The 18021-nt window shown below is 32.5% G+C and overlaps 2 protein-coding genes across 2 annotated transcripts in view; both read right to left on the bottom strand.

Annotated features, from left to right (window-relative positions):
- Positions 1–6001, bottom strand: part of LOC128237796 (deleted in malignant brain tumors 1 protein-like) — a 60342-nt gene extending 54341 nt beyond the window's left edge. The window contains exons 1-5 of the mRNA XM_052953382.1: positions 5917–6001; positions 4550–4697; positions 4022–4188; positions 2517–2658; positions 1974–2131 (exon numbers count right to left, since the gene is read on the bottom strand). Of these exons, the coding sequence (XP_052809342.1) occupies positions 1974–2131; positions 2517–2658; positions 4022–4188; positions 4550–4697; positions 5917–6001 (700 nt within the window). The remainder of the gene's footprint in view (positions 1–1973; positions 2132–2516; positions 2659–4021; positions 4189–4549; positions 4698–5916) is intronic.
- Positions 6002–6292: 291 nt separating this feature from the next.
- LOC128237795 (scavenger receptor class A member 5-like) lies at positions 6293–12018 on the bottom strand. Its single transcript, XM_052953381.1, has 5 exons — positions 12012–12018; positions 11358–11505; positions 10820–10986; positions 8898–9074; positions 6293–6351 (listed from the first exon to the last, which is right to left on the bottom strand). The coding sequence occupies exons 1-5, from the start codon at positions 12016–12018 to the stop codon at positions 6293–6295; spliced, it is 558 nt and encodes a 185-aa protein (XP_052809341.1).
- Positions 12019–18021: the final 6003 nt, after the last annotated feature.

Here is an 18021-nt window from a genome sequence, read left to right as displayed (position 1 = left end):
CGAAAATAGTTTGATCAATAGTTTTACGGTCACTCAAATTTAACCTCTGTGCATCAGATTTCTCATAAGCAGTTGCCTTAGTGCCTATAAATGGAAGCTTCCTAACTATTTTTACCATTTAAAAAAAAAATATACTTTATCTTTATAACGAACGTACACGTCATTTCGGAATTTAAGTCGTTGATATTGTGGTAAGCCCTGTTTGCGCTGATGTTACATTTGATTTGAGAACTGGTTAAACTTTAAAAACAATGAAAGAACGATAATTTCACTGTTTCAAATAATGAAAAATCAATTTTATTTCACTGATAAATCTCTAAAAACTATCGAAAAACATATGATTAAGTATAATTTTGTCCCATAGCAATGAATACTATACCGAAGCGAAATCAGCGAATTCGTTAAAAGATTCAATAGTAAAATTGTTGATCTTGGATCAATTTAACTCATTTGATACTACTACTACTACTACTACTACTACTACTACTACTACTACTACTACTACTACTACTACTACTACTTCTTCTACTTCTACAACAACAACAACAACAACAGCAGCAACAACAACAACAACAACTTCTACTTTTACTACAACTAGTACAACTACTACTACTGCTACTACTACTGCTACTACTATTACTACTACTACTACTACTACTACTACTACTACTACTACTACTACTACTACTACTACTACTACTACTACTACTACTACTACTACTACTACTACTACTACTACTACTACTACTACTACTACAACAACAACACAACAACTACAACAACAACAACAACAGCAACAACAACAACCTCTACAACCACTACTACTACTACTACTACTACTACTACTACTACTACTACTACTACTACTACTACTACTACTACTGCTACTACTGCTATTACTGCTACTACTACTACTACTACTACTACAACAACAACACAACAACTACAACAACAACAACAACAGCAACAACAACAACCTCTACAACCACTACTACTACTACTACTACTACTACTACTACTACTACTACTACTACTACTACTACTACTACTACTACTACTACTGCTACTATTGCTATTACTGCTACTACTACTACTACTACTACTACTACTACTACTACTACTACTACTACTACTACTACTACTACTACTACTACTACTACTACTCCTACTACTACCACTCCTACTACTACTACTACTGCTACTACTACTACTACTCCTACTACTACCACTCCTACTACTACTTTTACTACTACTACTACTACTACTACTACTACTACTTCCACTACCACTACCACTACCACTACCACTACTACTACTACTACTACTACTACTACTACTACTACTACCACTACTACCACTACTACTACTACTACTACTACTACTACTACTACCACCACCACCACTACTACTACTACTACTACTACTACTACTACTACTACTACTACTACTACTACTACTACTACTACTACTACTACTACTGATACTACTACTACTACTACTACTACTACTACTACTACTACTACTACTACTACTACTACTACTACTACTACTATTACTATTTCTTCTACTACTACTACTACTACTACTACTACTACTACTACTACTACTACTACTACTTCCTTTTGGCCATCATCAGGTGTGCATACATTCTTTAACTAAGACCTCTAGGTCATAGGATATTATTAGAAATCATACTTTCAAACATTTTGCTTTCGCTTTTGTGAATATGTTATGTTTTATAAGAGATTATTTTGATCCTCGAGTTGCTATAAATGTTCCTTAAGTATTTACTATGTAAGGCTTGTATTTTCCCTTTTAGATTCATACACATTTTCGATTATACTGTTTTGAATCTAACTGCTAAATTATGTATGTACGCTTTTACTGCGCGTTTAATATATGTACACAACTTTTATATTATGCATTTTTCTATTTTATTATACCGGAACGGAGAATTGAAAGGTGATATTTACTACAAATAACTCCGACATCGTCTCCATGTCCACAGTAATGCTGTCCCCATGGTCTGAGCATACACAAGTCGATCACAGTCTCGTTCCCCCGACAAGTAACATAGTGCAGCCAAATCTGGCCATTACCTGCACCGAAATAGGCATTCGCCACGTTGTCCCTTTAATTAAACAAGGTTATTAAATAAATAATCATCTGATAAAATTGCATTTGCTTTCATTTTTTACCCTTTTTACTCATGATATATGCAGCTGACTTTGATATTTATAAAAACTAGTTTGCTACTGAATCAATACAAATGCTCAAAATATAAAAACTCACACTTGATTCTGATTTTTGATTGACATAAATGCTGATGTCTTTTTATTTTTTTCATTTGTGTATCCCAAACTCCTAATTGAATTGGAACCTTAACATAAATAAATGCTTAAAGCGAATACAAAATGGTTTAAAAAAACAACAATAAATATTAAATTTTATATCTAGACAAAATTCAACAAGTTTGTTTTGTTTTTATCACTTACTGATTTAGCAAAATAACTTACGTATCATATCCGAGCTGTCGACATACGACCTTGGTAAAGTTTATATCTGTACGACAGATCGTACCCCATGTTCCACTGTGATATACTTCAACACGACCCTCAAATTGCACTGCACCGTTATGTAGTCGTATAGCAGTTTCACCTATAGAAGAGAAAAAGTACGTTTTATTTCTAAATCTAACGTGGCATTTATATTATGTTTTTTTTTACATTCCGCAAGTCCCTCATATTGCCGATAGACATTCGAATATAACTGGTGTCGAAAGTGCTTGACTAGGAATGTAAGGAGTGATGAATTGATGGCTATGCATAACAGGGATGTCAAACAAGAAAAATACAAGCAAATCTTACAACTGACCCTTAAAATGAGACCTTTAATTAACCATATATTTATGGGTCCTGCAGGGTGAACATTTGTGCAATCTGTCATTGCATGACCTGGTTACAGCTCGGAGAAGCCATCATCCAAGGTATTTTGAACAATGACATTAATGTGATCTTGACCTTTGATCTGTTGTAAAGTCATTTAATCCGTGGACATGTTACAGCCCGGACAAGTCAAAACACTAGGAGTTTTGGGGCATTTAGTGTGTTTATGACTTTTACCTACTGACATAGGTCTTGCACGCGGCAAATTGTAAAAAATACGTTTTTTCCAGACACTATTCAGAAAACTCCCACTGGTATAATCAATACGGTGAAATCTCCATTTTTATTTTAAAACACTCTGACATAGCGGCTTTGACACAGCGTTGGCTTAATAGATTCTATGTAGCTTGAAGCAAATAGATATTGGATGTGGTTTTAAGTAATCTCTCTATTTAAATGCATTTCAGAAGTGATATCTCGTCAGGATTACAAAATGTGTTCGAAATATCAAATAGAAGTCTTAAATAAGTTCTAATATCGTAGAAAAAACGCCTATTTTAAGTCAACTTTCATCTTGTATAAATTTAGAAGTAATCTTAGACGCCTTATTGATCTTGGTGGACTGTCAAAATGCTTTAATGATATTACATTTATATATACTTTTATATACTTTTTCAATGTTAACAATAAAATATAATGATTTCTGACTAAATATGCTAAAAGGCAATGCACGTATTTGAAAGAAAGTAATCATTATGGTACATCCTTAGGATAAAATACATTCCATAACTAAGACTACTAGTTCATAATACTATCCTAAGTCCTACTTTCAAACATATTGCTTTAGCTATCGTGAATAATTTTATGATGTTTTTATATGGGATTGTTTTGATATCCAAATGGTCATAAATGTTCCTTAAGCGTTGACTTTCTTCTGCTTGTATTTTTATATGAAACACTCGCATTGCCTTCTATGTTTTCCTATAAATCGGTAAACATTCTCGGTTGTACTTACTTTTGTATCTAAATGATTTATTATACTTGAACCCTGTGTACGCTTGATTGATGTATGCACTGTACTAGAATATATTTTTCCATTGTACTCTTTAGAAATGGAGAAAAAAGGTGATATGTACTACATGTAACTCCGACATCTTGATTATGTCCGCAGTTGTGCTGTCCCCATGGGCGTGACATACACCAGTCGATCATACTCTCGTTTCCTTGACAAGTAACATCGTCAAGCCAAATCTGGCCACTACCTGCACCGAAATAGGCATGCGAACGTAACGTCACATTGTCACTGAAATTAAGCAAGTCTGATACATTAAATTTGAGAAATGCAATTTTTTTATCAATGACTCTTTGCACTCATGCACTATGCAAATGATTCAGATAAAAAAGTTTTTCCATTAAAATTGTTTTTGTTACACAATCACTTCATATGCTCAATGCATAAAGACACCTTCTTGATTCCGATTCCTGGAATGAAATTTATTTTGCACTCATGTATCTAATACTTCCAATAAATTTGGAACCTATTGGCATGAACACGTGATGAAAGCGAAGAAAAATAATTTTAATAAAGCAATAAAATGCTTGACCAAGAACTATCTCTTTTTGGTTTTGATTTAATCATTTATTTATTTAGCAAAATAACATACGTAGAATATTCGAGCTGTCGACACACGACCTTGGCAAAGTTTGTGTCTATACCATCCCCACAGACGGAACCCCATGTTCCATTGTGAAGTACTTCAACACGTCCCTCTAATTTCGTTGTACCGTTACGTAGTCTGATAGCACGTGAACCTTAAGAAATAAACATTTGAATTCAATCATATCGTGGCTTTTAAAATGCAAACATTCCATCGTGAAAAGCTACCGCAAGATCCTCTGCATGCCTTTTAGCATTCGAATAGAACTGGTGGCGATAGTGCCTGAAAAAAGTAAATATTGATATAAAATTCTAGTATGGCTATGACAGTTCTTAAATTGTAATAGGACTCGCAGCCATAGTGTCAAAGGAAAACATATTTACTAGACATGCTGCAATGCGACCAGGTTTTCAATTTACGATTTTAGAAGGTTTTTCGGAAATTGAATGAGTAATTAATAGGCCTACAAAAGGTTATGGGGTAGACTTTGCCTTCTCAACAATTGTGCCTAAATCAAAACATATAAAAGCATGCAAGTGGACAATGGTAACAAATATAACTTTGAAAGAAATTCATCATTTTGTGTCATTTGGCGGCTATTGAAGATTTCGGTTTTTATCTTGTACAAAATTATATTTGAACCATTAAAGAAAACGGAAGTTGAGATTTGTTCTGATCCTCAAATTGAACAGATGGTTAAACATAACACTTTAATTTAAATCCAACACACTTAAAACAAATTGGGTGTTTAATTCATGAAAATTTATTAGATAAGTGTGGCTTTCGATTATGTTACTTTTTAAATTTTATATTTTAACTCAAATAACATACTTGTTTGCAAGATAAAGCACATTTATTTATTGTATATGGACTGTCTTTATCACAGTAAAATTATGTGTTACAAAAGAAGTGTTGATATGTTGACTAATAAAGATACTTTTAATTGATGTATATTATTAAGACTTTCAAATTTATTCAAATTGATCATGTTATCAGTGTAATTTTAAAAAGGGGCACTTAAACTTTAAATATTGCACCGTCATATTTGCATTCATAATATAATTATTAAAATGATTTCTGAAAATCAATCAAAGCAAATGACACGATCATATACAAATTTAACATTTTCGAACACTTGACAACCATCTATATACAAGATACAAGATATCTTTATTTAAAGTCGGGTATATACTTAAAAGAAACTTTATCCAAATGAGCTATTTTAAGACATGAATAACAAACATACATAAGATATCAAAACATAACAAAGACCTGGTGACCTGGAAATAAAAGTACATAATTTTGAAATAGGAACAATATTGAAACAAGTATTTACAAAAGCCGTTTGTTAACATATTCATGCATACAATTACAAAAAGTAAGATGGATAAGAGCACAGTATACTGTGATAACATCAAGCAGTTGCCTAAGCTGTACGTCCATTCCACACGCGGCCATCTCTCTACTTGAACTACCACTGAAAAATGGTTAGTTCTCTCAAGATTATAAATTAAGTATACTCGTTTACTTTTAAAAAAAGAATAAATGTAAGTAGCATTATGTACATGACAGTGTACAATGATTTGTAGTTTGTAGAAATGTTGCAAAAATGTAGCTTGCTAGAAAACGCATTTGGAAAGTATTGCTAAGAGGCGATGCTTAATTTATAGTGTAATTTAAATATTATTAGATGTTGCTAAAATTATTAGGAACAGTAGCGTAAAAAGGCATAGTTGCACCAATTCCTACCTAAAAGTAACCACCCCATCTCTGTCCGGCCACCGTCCTGACAATGTCAGTACCTTCTTCTGTGTAAGAATGTTAATTGAAAATTTCATCCATAACACCTTAACAAATACTTGCCGAAAAACACCCACAAGTAGTTATATGTGTTCGACAGAAGTTAATGATATATACATTTGAAACAATGATAAACAGATCCTAGCCCTTGTTTTTTCATTTATTAAATTTTATTCATATTCACAATGCCCGCTGAAATCTTTTCTGATATTTGAATGCCACATCTTGTTAGTGGATGTAGGCAATCCCACTGAAAAAAACACTCCTTCTCCGTGGAGACAAAGGATAAAAGATAATCAGCGGAACACCTTATTATAATTGCTATTTTCTTCTTATTGCTAAGTTATAAAAGCGTATTTGCACAATTGGCATTCACAAGGGGGACCTATCAAGGTGCGGATCAGCATTTTTAATTCTAAGTAGTTTAAAGAGCACCTTATTTTCTTTTGGAGGCTATTGCACGGAGAGAGTTTTTCCGATATTTAGTTGTTCTTGATGTTGGCTCATCTAAAAACTTTACATATCTGAAATTGAAATTACATGTCGCAAACGCAACAAGGTTTTGAACATATTCTAGTGAATCACTGAGCAGAAATTTGTATGTTTAAATAGCGATGCATCACATGTAATGTTGTAATGTTGGCAATTTAACGCATGCAGAATATTTTCGTAAGTAGAGGTGTAATCTTTAAAAAGATTTTTATAGCCCTTTTATATTATTTGATGGTATTGCTTTCCAAACAGCAGGATAGTAGTTGAAATTGGATCTGTTAAAACATTTAAAAATAATAAGCTTTATATTGATTGTAAAAATGCTTAATTTTTGAAGATTATTCAGTTGCTTGGCTGCCCTTTTGCACACTTAAGAATTATAAGTTAATTAACTATCTACCCTAACGCCTAAAAGTTTAACTTACGTTTCACAAACAATAATGTGATTAAGTATATTTAATTGTTGTATGTTTTAACATTGCCTAAGCAAACTGAAATTGCTTAATATGAGTTAGGTTTAGCATAAATTGGAAGTAAACCAGTTTATCAAAGTGTTACTTTCCTATTCAAGAGTGGTCTTAACAACTTCAGGATTATTTTACACATCTTATATACGAGGGTTGTCCGGGATGTTTTGAGACTGTTTCTATATTTTTACATTTCATATATAACACTCCGTCTGAATAATAGACGCCAAAAAGTCAAGTTAAAACATATGACGACAGTATGACGTCAGCTGCATTACTACGCAAATTATTGATTCCATCTAACTGTATACATTTTTGTAATGATCAACAGAAGTAGAGAAGTATTTCAAAGATGTCGGAAAAGATCCAACGATGACGTCACGCACGGAGCAGCGCGCTATGATGATATGATAACATAATAAGATTCTGCGACAGCAATTACAAATAGAAAATAAATAAATATCACGCTTTGGGAAACAGAACAGTTTTGAAAACGTTTGCAATTCCAAAATTATTGTACCCATTAACAGTACTTTAATCACATTCTAATAGATTTTAACTGATATTAAACAAAAATACTGAAACATTCATTGGACAATAAACCTGATGAAGTTTCACGAAATCAAATTATGCAGAATTATGAAAATGGAGGTTTAAAAATGCCGGACAATCTAAAATTCGAATGTGCAATAAAAGTATATATATATATAAAAGTTGGTTAAACGATTGTTGTTTCAAAACGGTTCCAATTGGGTAAAAGTATATAAAAAGATAATGATTAAATTTTGAAAAGATTTTATCTTCAAATGTTATCTAGACCCAAATAAAATTGATATGCTTGAAATAAAGTCGAAATTTCTTCTTAAGTTGATATTATTAAACCATGGACAAGTGTAACGTTTAGCAAAGAAGTAAGCTTTATAGCTAAAGAAACTATTTGGAACAATACTTACATTAGACAACAAAACGATGAGACATTTTCTATAAAATTTGGTACTGCAAAGGTGTACAATATATTGAGTATCTGTATAACTTTGAACAAAACAGTTGAAATGGGAGGCAGAACTAGGTGTAAATGATCTTGATTGGAAAAATATTTATACCCATTCATTCAAACTTTGCATTGATACCAAATAAAAGCATTTCATTAAAAATTCCTTATTAGAATACTGCCTGATAACAGTAGACTATATCGACACAATATTAGTTCTTGTGTTTTTGTGAGGTTTGCTCAAGGTATATAGATTCGAACAAACATATGTTTTGGGCCGCTATACGATTCAAATATTCGTTTTAAATCATGAGCGGTCCATTTTTATTAAAACTGAATTTTGCAAATGATTTGGCTGATCAAATGAATAAAATACTGAATGCCAATGTTGAAACTAGGGTTTGTTGTATATTATTATGTAACAACGGTAAGCCTACACTAAAACAACACATGTTAATTTAATAAAATAAGGTCTAACACATTTTAAACTGAAAGCAGTGTTTCTAAACGGAAAGCAGTATTTTTTGCATGTAAAATCGATAAGAGTGTAAACATGTTTTTCACAAACCAGTACCCGAATGTGTTATACATATAGCCCTCATACCTCGAGTGCAAGTTGGGAGAGTACCGTCCAATTGGCCGTCAGTTTGACATGTCCTTACTAAATTGCCATCAGTATTGATGTGGCCTACTGCACATGTGTACATAACTGTCGCGTTGTAAGCAATCGTTGCCCCAGAATCTTTGGAAGCATCGTCTACGTCCGGCACATAGCAGGTTACTATGATAACGAGTATATAACAATCAATAGCATTACGAGTGCACCTTTATATTATACTTAATTGCTTAATCGCAACTTTTTACGTAGTACAAATTTAAATACCTTCAGGGGCTTTAACAAATTGTATCTTGACACATTTTGCTATCACTTGAATATATTGATTTGCTTAATTTATGTTTTTGCATTACCACCCAACGACAACAGATGTTTTCATTTGAAATACAGTCTAGCTAATTACCATTCAATATTAATAACGTAATTAATGGTAGTTTTTTTAGTAAACGTAAGCGCCGCCTGATGTATGTTCATAGGGATTTGTTGAATAAAATGTATGGATGGAATTACAAGTAAAGTGTTAAATAAACATGTTAAGATAATTTAAGTTTCGTAATTCAGGTTTAATATATTTTTCTTAATTCAAATGTGTATATATCTCAATAGAATTACTAACGCTACGTTTAATGTACCTGATCAGTATGTATCTATTCATAATTTGTTATCAAATGAAAACTTGCTTCTGAATGACTTTGGGAGCTGTTCGAGAGTTTCCGTCGCCAAAACCATTACTTAAAAATTTAACAAGCCAAAATTTTACAAGCCAAGAAATGTGTATGTATACCATTCAATTTGTAGTATTGTTTGACCTTTGACCTACTGACATCGGTCTTGCAATCGACATGCCAACTTCTCGTGGTGAATATGCAATATTTTGATATTAACCTTTGCTGATTAGACAATGATTTTATTAGGTTTTTAGTATTTTTCCTATTTAAATGCATTTCAGAATTGATATCTCGTCGTACTCATTAAATATGTCCAAACTATCAAAAGTTAAGTCTAAAATTAGTTCTTATCTCGTAGAAAGACGCCTATTTAAATGTAAACATTGATTTTTGCCTTATTGAGCTTGGTATGGTCTAAAATTAGTTCTTATCTCGTAGAAAGACGCCTATTTAAATGTAAACGTTGATTTTTGCCTTATTGAGCTTGGTATGGTCTAAAATTAGTTCTTATCTCGTAGAAAGACGCCTATTTAAAAGTAAACGTTGATTTTTTGCAGCCATCTTGGACGCCTTATTGAGCTTGGTATGGTCTAGTTTTTTATAAGAACATCAATGCGTACTGTTTGAAGATAATAATGTGACTTCTGAACAAATGTCAAACCCACTGCACAAAATTAAAAGAAAAAAGTTTTTTTTGTACGATTTGGAGGCAATCAATAAGACTACAAGCATTCTATAACTAAGACTCTTAGTTCTTGATGTGATTAAAAAATCTTATTTCTAAACATATTGCTATTGGCATCGTGAATATGTTGCTTTATATGCAATTATTTTGATCTCTGAAAGGTCATTATGTTTCTTTAGGATTTAACTATTGAAGGTTTGCATTGTTATAACAAAATACACATTTCCTTTTATTGTTAACTTTATCTCCTAAATAATGATATACATTCTCGATTGTACCTGGTGTGCTGTACCTAAATTTTTGGTTATATTTGTACGCTTTGTATGCTTGATTTATGAATGAAGAATAGTATTAGATTATGCATGTTTCTATTGTACTTTCCAGAAATGGAGAAGTAAAAGATACTACATGTAACTCCGACATCTTCAGTGTGTTTGCAGTTCTGGTGTTTCATGGGTTGAACATGTATATGCTTGATTGATGTATGTATTATTATATCATATTATGCATTTTTCTATTGTACTCTTTAGAACTGATAAATCAAAGATGGTATATACTGCATGTTACTCCGACATCTTCATTATGTCCGCAGTTGTGTTGTCCCCATCTATTAAACATACACAAGTCGATCACAATCTCGTCTCCTTGACAAGAAACATCGTCCAGCATAATCTGACCACTACCTGCACCAAAATAGGCCCCCGTACGAACAACAACATTGTCCCTGGAAGTGAACAAGACAAACAAATACATATTTCTAGACAAAAAAACAACATTGTTTTTCTGATTATTGACCCTGTCCACTCATGATAAATGTTACTCATTAAGATAACTTGTTTTTGATATCTAAAAAATGAACTTTTATAAATCACTCTCTACAAATGCTCCAAGCATAAAGACAACAACCTGATTCCGATTTCTGGATTGAAATTAATGCAGATGTGTTTCTCACTCTTTTATGTGTGTATCATATACTGCCAATAAACATCGTTTTCTAAATTAGTGATTAAAGCGAAGGAAAATGTTTTTCATGAACAAGAAATTCTTTAACATTTTTTTGTTTTAATCATTTACATATTTGGCAAGATAACTTACGTAGCATATCCAAGCTGTCGACATACGACCTTGGCAAAGTTTATGTCTGTACCATCATCACAGATCGTACCCCATGTTCCATTGTGAAAGACTTCTAAACGACCCTCTGATTGCGTTGAGCCGTTACGTAGTCTAATAGCACTTGAACCTAAAACATTTCGAATTTCAATTTAAGGCTTTTAAAATGTCAACTTTCAATTGCAAAAAGCTTCCGCAAGTTTTTCCGCCTGCCGTGATTTAGTCAAATAGAACTGATGACGATAGTAGAATGTGAACATTTTCAATACGGTAAAGTTTCCATTAAAATTGGATGTGGTTTTCAGTAATTTATCTATTTAAATTCATTTCAGAAGTGATATATCGTCGGAATCACTAAATGTGTTCGAAATATAAAAAGATGTCTAAATATAATCGTATATCGTAAAGAAGACGCCTATTAGAAAGAAAACATTCATTTTGTTTAATTTTGGCAGCCATCTTGGACGGCTTATTGTGGTTGGTATGGTCAAAATGCTTTGCAATAACATTGATGCATGCTTTTAATGTTAACAAAAAACTACCATGATTTCTAACTAAATGGCAAAGCCAATAAACACATCTGAAATACATTTAACAGTTTAGTACATTTTTGAGGCCATTATTAGGATTACATACATTCCATAAATAAGATTACTAGGTCATGATGTTTTCATAAATCATAGTTTTCCAAAGATCATGTTTTCGTTATTGTGAATATCTTATGATAAACATGCGATTATTTTGATATCTTAATAGTCATCAAAATTCCTTAAGAATTTTATGTTTATGACTTGCATTGTTACATGAAACATTCGCATTGCCTTTTTCTTTTAAAATCGATGTTTATTATACTTTCTGTTTTGTATCTAGTTGCTGTATTATGTATGTGCAATGTTTATGTCTGATTTACGTATATATTGTTATATCATAATTATACATTTTTCTATTGTAGGTGATATAAGGTGATATATACTGCATGTAACTCCGACATCTTCATTATGTCCGCAGTTGTGATTGTCCCACGTCCTAAACATACACAAGTCGATCAAAGTCTCGTATCCTTGGCAAGTAACATCGCTCAGCCAAATTTGCCCACTACCTGCACCGAAATAGGCACTCGAACGTACCGTCGAATTTTCCCTGCAATTGAACAATATTTATATGAAATACTACAGAAACAAGCAAAGTAGTCGAAAGTTTAAACATAAACCCCGTTTAATGGCACAGGGTCAACGCCAAAGACATAGAACACAAAAACAAACAATCACAAACCATAAACATGGAACAACAGAACTCCATAAGCAACACAGTACATATATACTATATAAAAACTAGGAGTGTTTATTAAGGATTGTTAGGTACCGAACGGTCAGTAAAATGTAAATATACTGGGGGTTTAACAAATACATATTTGTATTTCAGATATGCATTTTTTATTGACTCTTTCCACTCATGATATTTGCAACTGAATACACGAAATTGTCTTTCTTACTTTTTTCATTTGTGTATTCTATGCCGCCAAAACATTTGGAACTTTTTACAAGAATCTGTGATTAACGTGAAGAAGAAATGGCTTAACAGCAAATGCCTGATCAAGAAATAATTCAATATTTTATTGTCCTGATTATTTATCTATTTAGCAATATAACCCACGCATACTTACGGATATCCTAGCTGTCGACACACGGCCTTGGCAAAGTTTGTGTCAATACCATCGCCACAGACCGTACCCCATGTTCCATTGTGAAGTACTTCAACACGACCCTCTAATTGCGTTGTACCATTACGTAGTCTGATAGCACGTGAACCTTAAGAAATAAACATTTGAATTCAATCATATCGTGGCTTTTAAAATGCAAACATTCCATCGTGAAAAGCTACCGCAAGATCCTCTGCATGCCTTTTAGCATTCGAATAGAACTGGTGGCGATAGTGCCTGAAAAAAGTAAATATTGATATAAAATTCTAGTATGGCTATGACAGTTCTTAAATTGTAATAGGACTCGCAGCCATAGTGTCAAAGGAAAACATATTTACTAGACATGCTGCAATGCGACCAGGTTTTCAATTTACGATTTTAGAAGGTTTTTCGGAAATTGAATGAGTAATTAATAGGCCTACAAAAGGTTATGGGGTAGACTTTGCCTTCTCAACAATTGTGCCTAAATCAAAACATATAAAAGCATGCAAGTGGACAATGGTAACAAATATAACTTTGAAAGAAATTCATCATTTTGTGTCATTTGGCGGCTATTGAAGATTTCGGTTTTTATCTTGTACAAAATTATATTTGAACCATTAAAGAAAACGGAAGTTGAGATTTGTTCTGATCCTCAAATTGAACAGATGGTTAAACATAACACTTTAATTTAAATCCAACACACTTAAAACAAATTGGGTGTTTAATTCATGAAAATTTATTAGATAAGTGTGGCTTTCGATTATGTTACTTTTTAAATTTTATATTTTAACTCAAATAACATACTTGTTTGCAAGATAAAGCACATTTATTTATTGTATATGGACTGTCTTTATCACAGTAAAATTATGTGTTACAAAAGAAGTGTTGATATGTTGACTAATAAAGATACTTTTAATTGATGTATATTATTAAGACTTTCAAATTTATTCAAATTGAGCATGTTATCAGAGTAATTTTAAAAAGGGGCACTTAAACTTTAAATATTGCACCGTCATATTCGCATTCATAATATAATTATTAAAATGATTTCTGAAAAACAATCAAAGCAAATGACACGATCATATACAAATTTAACATTTTCGAACATTTGACAACCATCTTTATACAAGATACAAGATATCTTTATTTAAAGTCGGGTATATACTTACAAGAAACATTATCTAAATGAGCTATTTTCAGACATGAATAACAAACATACATAAGATATCAAAACATAACAAAGACCTGGTGACCTGGAAATAAAAGTACATAATTTTGAAATAGGAACAATATTGAAACAAGTATTTACAAAAGCCGTTTGTTAACATATGCATGCATACAATTACAAAAAGTAAGATGGATAAGAGCACAGTATACTGTGATAACATCAAGCAGTTGCCTAAGCTGTACGTCCATTCCACACGCGGCCATCTCTCTACTTGACCTACCACTGAAAAATGGTTAGTTCTCTCAAGATTATAAATTAAGTATACTCGTTTACTTTTAAAAAAGAATAAATGTAAGTAGCATTATGTACATGACAGTGTACAATGATTTGTAGTTTGTAGAAATGTTGCAAAAATGTAGCTTGCTAGAAAACGCATTTGGAAAGTATTGCTAAGAGGCGATGCTTAATTTATAGTGTAATTTAAATATTATTAGATGTTGCTAAAATTATTAGGAACAGTAGCGTAAAAAGGCATAGTTGCACCAATTCCTACCTAAAAGTAACCACCCCATCTCTGTCCGGCCACCGTCCTGACAATGTCAGTACCTTCTTCTGTGTAAGAATGTTAATTGAAAATTTCATCCATAACACCTTAACAAATACTTGCCGAAAAACACCCACAAGTAGTTATATGTGTTCGACAGAAGTTAATGATATATACATTTGAAACAATGATAAACAGATCCTAGCCCTTGTTTTTTCATTTATTAAATTTTATTCATATTCACAATGCCCGCTGAAATCTTTTCTGATATTTGAATGCCACATCTTGTTAGTGGATGTAGGCCATCCCACTGTAAAAAAACACTCCTTCTCCGTGGAGACAAAGGATAAAAGATAATCAGCGGAACATCTTATTATAATTGTTATTTTCTTCTTATTGCTAAGTTATAAAAGCGTATTTGCACAATTGGAATTCACAAGGGGGACCTATCAAGGTGCGGATCAGCATTTTTAATTCTAAATAGTTTAAAGAGCACCTTATTTTCTTTTGGAGGCTATTGCACGGAGAGAGTTTTTCCGATATTTAGTTGTTCTTGATGTTGGCTCTTCTAAAAACTTTACATATCTGAAATTGAAATTACATGTCGCAAACGCAACAAGGTTTTGAACATATTCTAGTGAATCACTGAGCAGAAATTTGTATGTTTAAATAGCGATGCATCACATGTAATGTTGTAATGTTGGCAATTTAACGCATGCAGAATATTTTCGTAAGTAGAGGTGTAATCTTTAAAAAGATTTTTAAAGCCCTTTTATATTATTTGATGGTATTGCTTTCCAAACAGCAGGATAGTAGTTGAAATTGGATCTGTTAAAACATTTAAAAATAATAAGCTTTATATTGATTGTAAAAATGCTTAATTTTTGAAGATTATTCAGTTGCTTGGCTGCCCTTTTGCACACTTAAGAATTATAAGTTAATTAACTATCTACCCTAACGCCTAAAAGTTTAACTTACGTTTCACAAACAATAATGTGATTAAGTATATTTAATTGTTGTATGTTTTAACATTGCCTAAGCAAACTGAAATTGCTTAATATGAGTTAGGTTTAGCATAAATTGGAAGTAAACCAGTTTATCAAAGTGTTACTTTCCTATTCAAGAGTGGTCTTAACAACTTCAGGATTATTTTACACATCTTATATACGAGGGTTGTCCGGGATGTTTTGAGACTGTTTCTATATTTTTACATTTCATATATAACACTCCGTCTGAATAATAGACGCCAAAAAGTCAAGTTAAAACATATGACGACAGTATGACGTCAGCTGCATTACAACGCAAATTATTGATTCCATCTAACTGTATACATTTTTGTAATGATCAACAGAAGTAGAGAAGTATTTCAAAGATGTCGGAAAAGATCCAAGGATGACGTCACGCACGGAGCAGCGCGCTATGATGAAACACTGTGTTCGCAGCAGGATGAGTCCTACAAAAACATATACGTCTCTAACCATGGATAAATCAAAGCCAACATATTCAAGGGCTTTTGTATTTTGCTTGCATGGAGTTTCAGTGACGGGCATGGAAATGTGTGCGATTTAAAGCGGAGCGGCACACCGTCAGTCGTGAGTGAAAGTGACGTTAATTAAGTGCGGGACAGGTTACAAGAAGACCGTCGGAGGACAGAGAGGGACATTGGCGAATTAATTCAGCTAAAAAGGACAGTTGTTCATAATAATTATCATAAAAGAGTGGTACGGACAGATATTCAAGCAATGGGTTGAACGGCACCGTAAATGTGTATGTGCAAAAGGAGAGTATTTTAAAAAACTGTAAATGATATGACGCAATGAGCAACGAAGTGCTTAGTGGCTTGTAATCTGTACTTTTTGTAATGTTTGTTATACACATTTACTTCGTAGTATATTATTGAAACTTTCAGAATTTGCCTATATCAGACACAAATATCAGCTGATAAAATTTTAAATGCATCTTATGAGTGGTTTGTTTATATGAATCCAGTCTCCAAACTTTCCGGACAACACCTTGTATATCATTTTGAGCAATAATGATAAAAAATGTTCTTTTTATGCAATTTCACATGTCCTTTATTTTAGTAACTAAACATGTGCTGGTTAACGTCTACATGTAAATGTTCATGCCCATATATGTACGAATATTTTACAGTTAATCTCATGGCGGCCATTTTGGACACCAACTTGAATATCTCGTGTAAACCAGGCCATTAATCGAGGGTCTTGGCTAGCAAACTAAAAAAAGACTTTCTTTGCACTGTGATGCAAAATTTACTCGATTTAAAGTAATTCAAATGTAATCATTTACATATAACTTTGAATGTTATTGTTTTGGACTGAAATACTATCAATAACTTCAATCCATTGTTCATGGAAGTAACCCGAATTCAATATTTGTTAACAAAGCACATGTATGCGTCACATGTATGCGAAGAAAGAATATGAACAGTTTTGATACAATATGTATGTAAACTATTATTATTGACATAAGCATAACATAGTTCCAATGATCATATTACAAAACATAAAGACGCCAAAGGTGACACAATAATTCAAAATGATAAAGTTAATCAATTATATACACTACTAAATGCGATTGTTTATACTAAGGTTTCAGTTATTGAACGAGAATGTTGAGTCTACAATAAATAACATAGTAGTATAACCAGTAGCCGAATAATTAAACCTAATACTAACAAACCTCGAGTACAAGTTGGGGAAATACCATCCAATTGGCCGTCAGCTTGACATGTCCTTACTAAATCGCCATTAGTATGGATGTGACCTACTGCACATGTGTACGTAACGGTCGTGTTGTAAGCAATCGCTGCCCCAGAATTTTTGGAAGCGTCGTTTACGTACGGTACAGAGCACGCTTCTGTGAAAACGAATATATAACAAACAATTACACTTCGATTGCAACCTTGTACTTACACTTCAAATCTTTACAAGGACTTTAACAGATTGCATGTTGACAACATTGTCTAATTATATTGTTCAAATGGATTTGTTTAATGTATGTGTTTGCATTAACACCATACGACAGCAGAAAGTCTCATTTGAAATACAATCAAGCTTACTATGATTCAATTTGAACTACATTATTTTTATTTTTAGTAAAAGTAAGCACCGCCTGTTGTCTGTTCAATTTAAGATATTAAATACTATTTCTGAAACTGCCCCTAAAAAGAAGCTTCGTAACTATTTTTATCACTTTCTGTTCCATTTTTAAAATATACTCAATCCTCATA

Source organism: Mya arenaria, chromosome 6 (assembly GCF_026914265.1).
Source record: "Mya arenaria isolate MELC-2E11 chromosome 6, ASM2691426v1".
Classification (NCBI taxonomy): Eukaryota; Metazoa; Mollusca; class Bivalvia; order Myida; family Myidae; genus Mya; species Mya arenaria.
The sequence above is the reverse complement of the archived record's forward strand: the minus strand, read 5'-3'. Positions and strand labels throughout refer to the sequence as shown.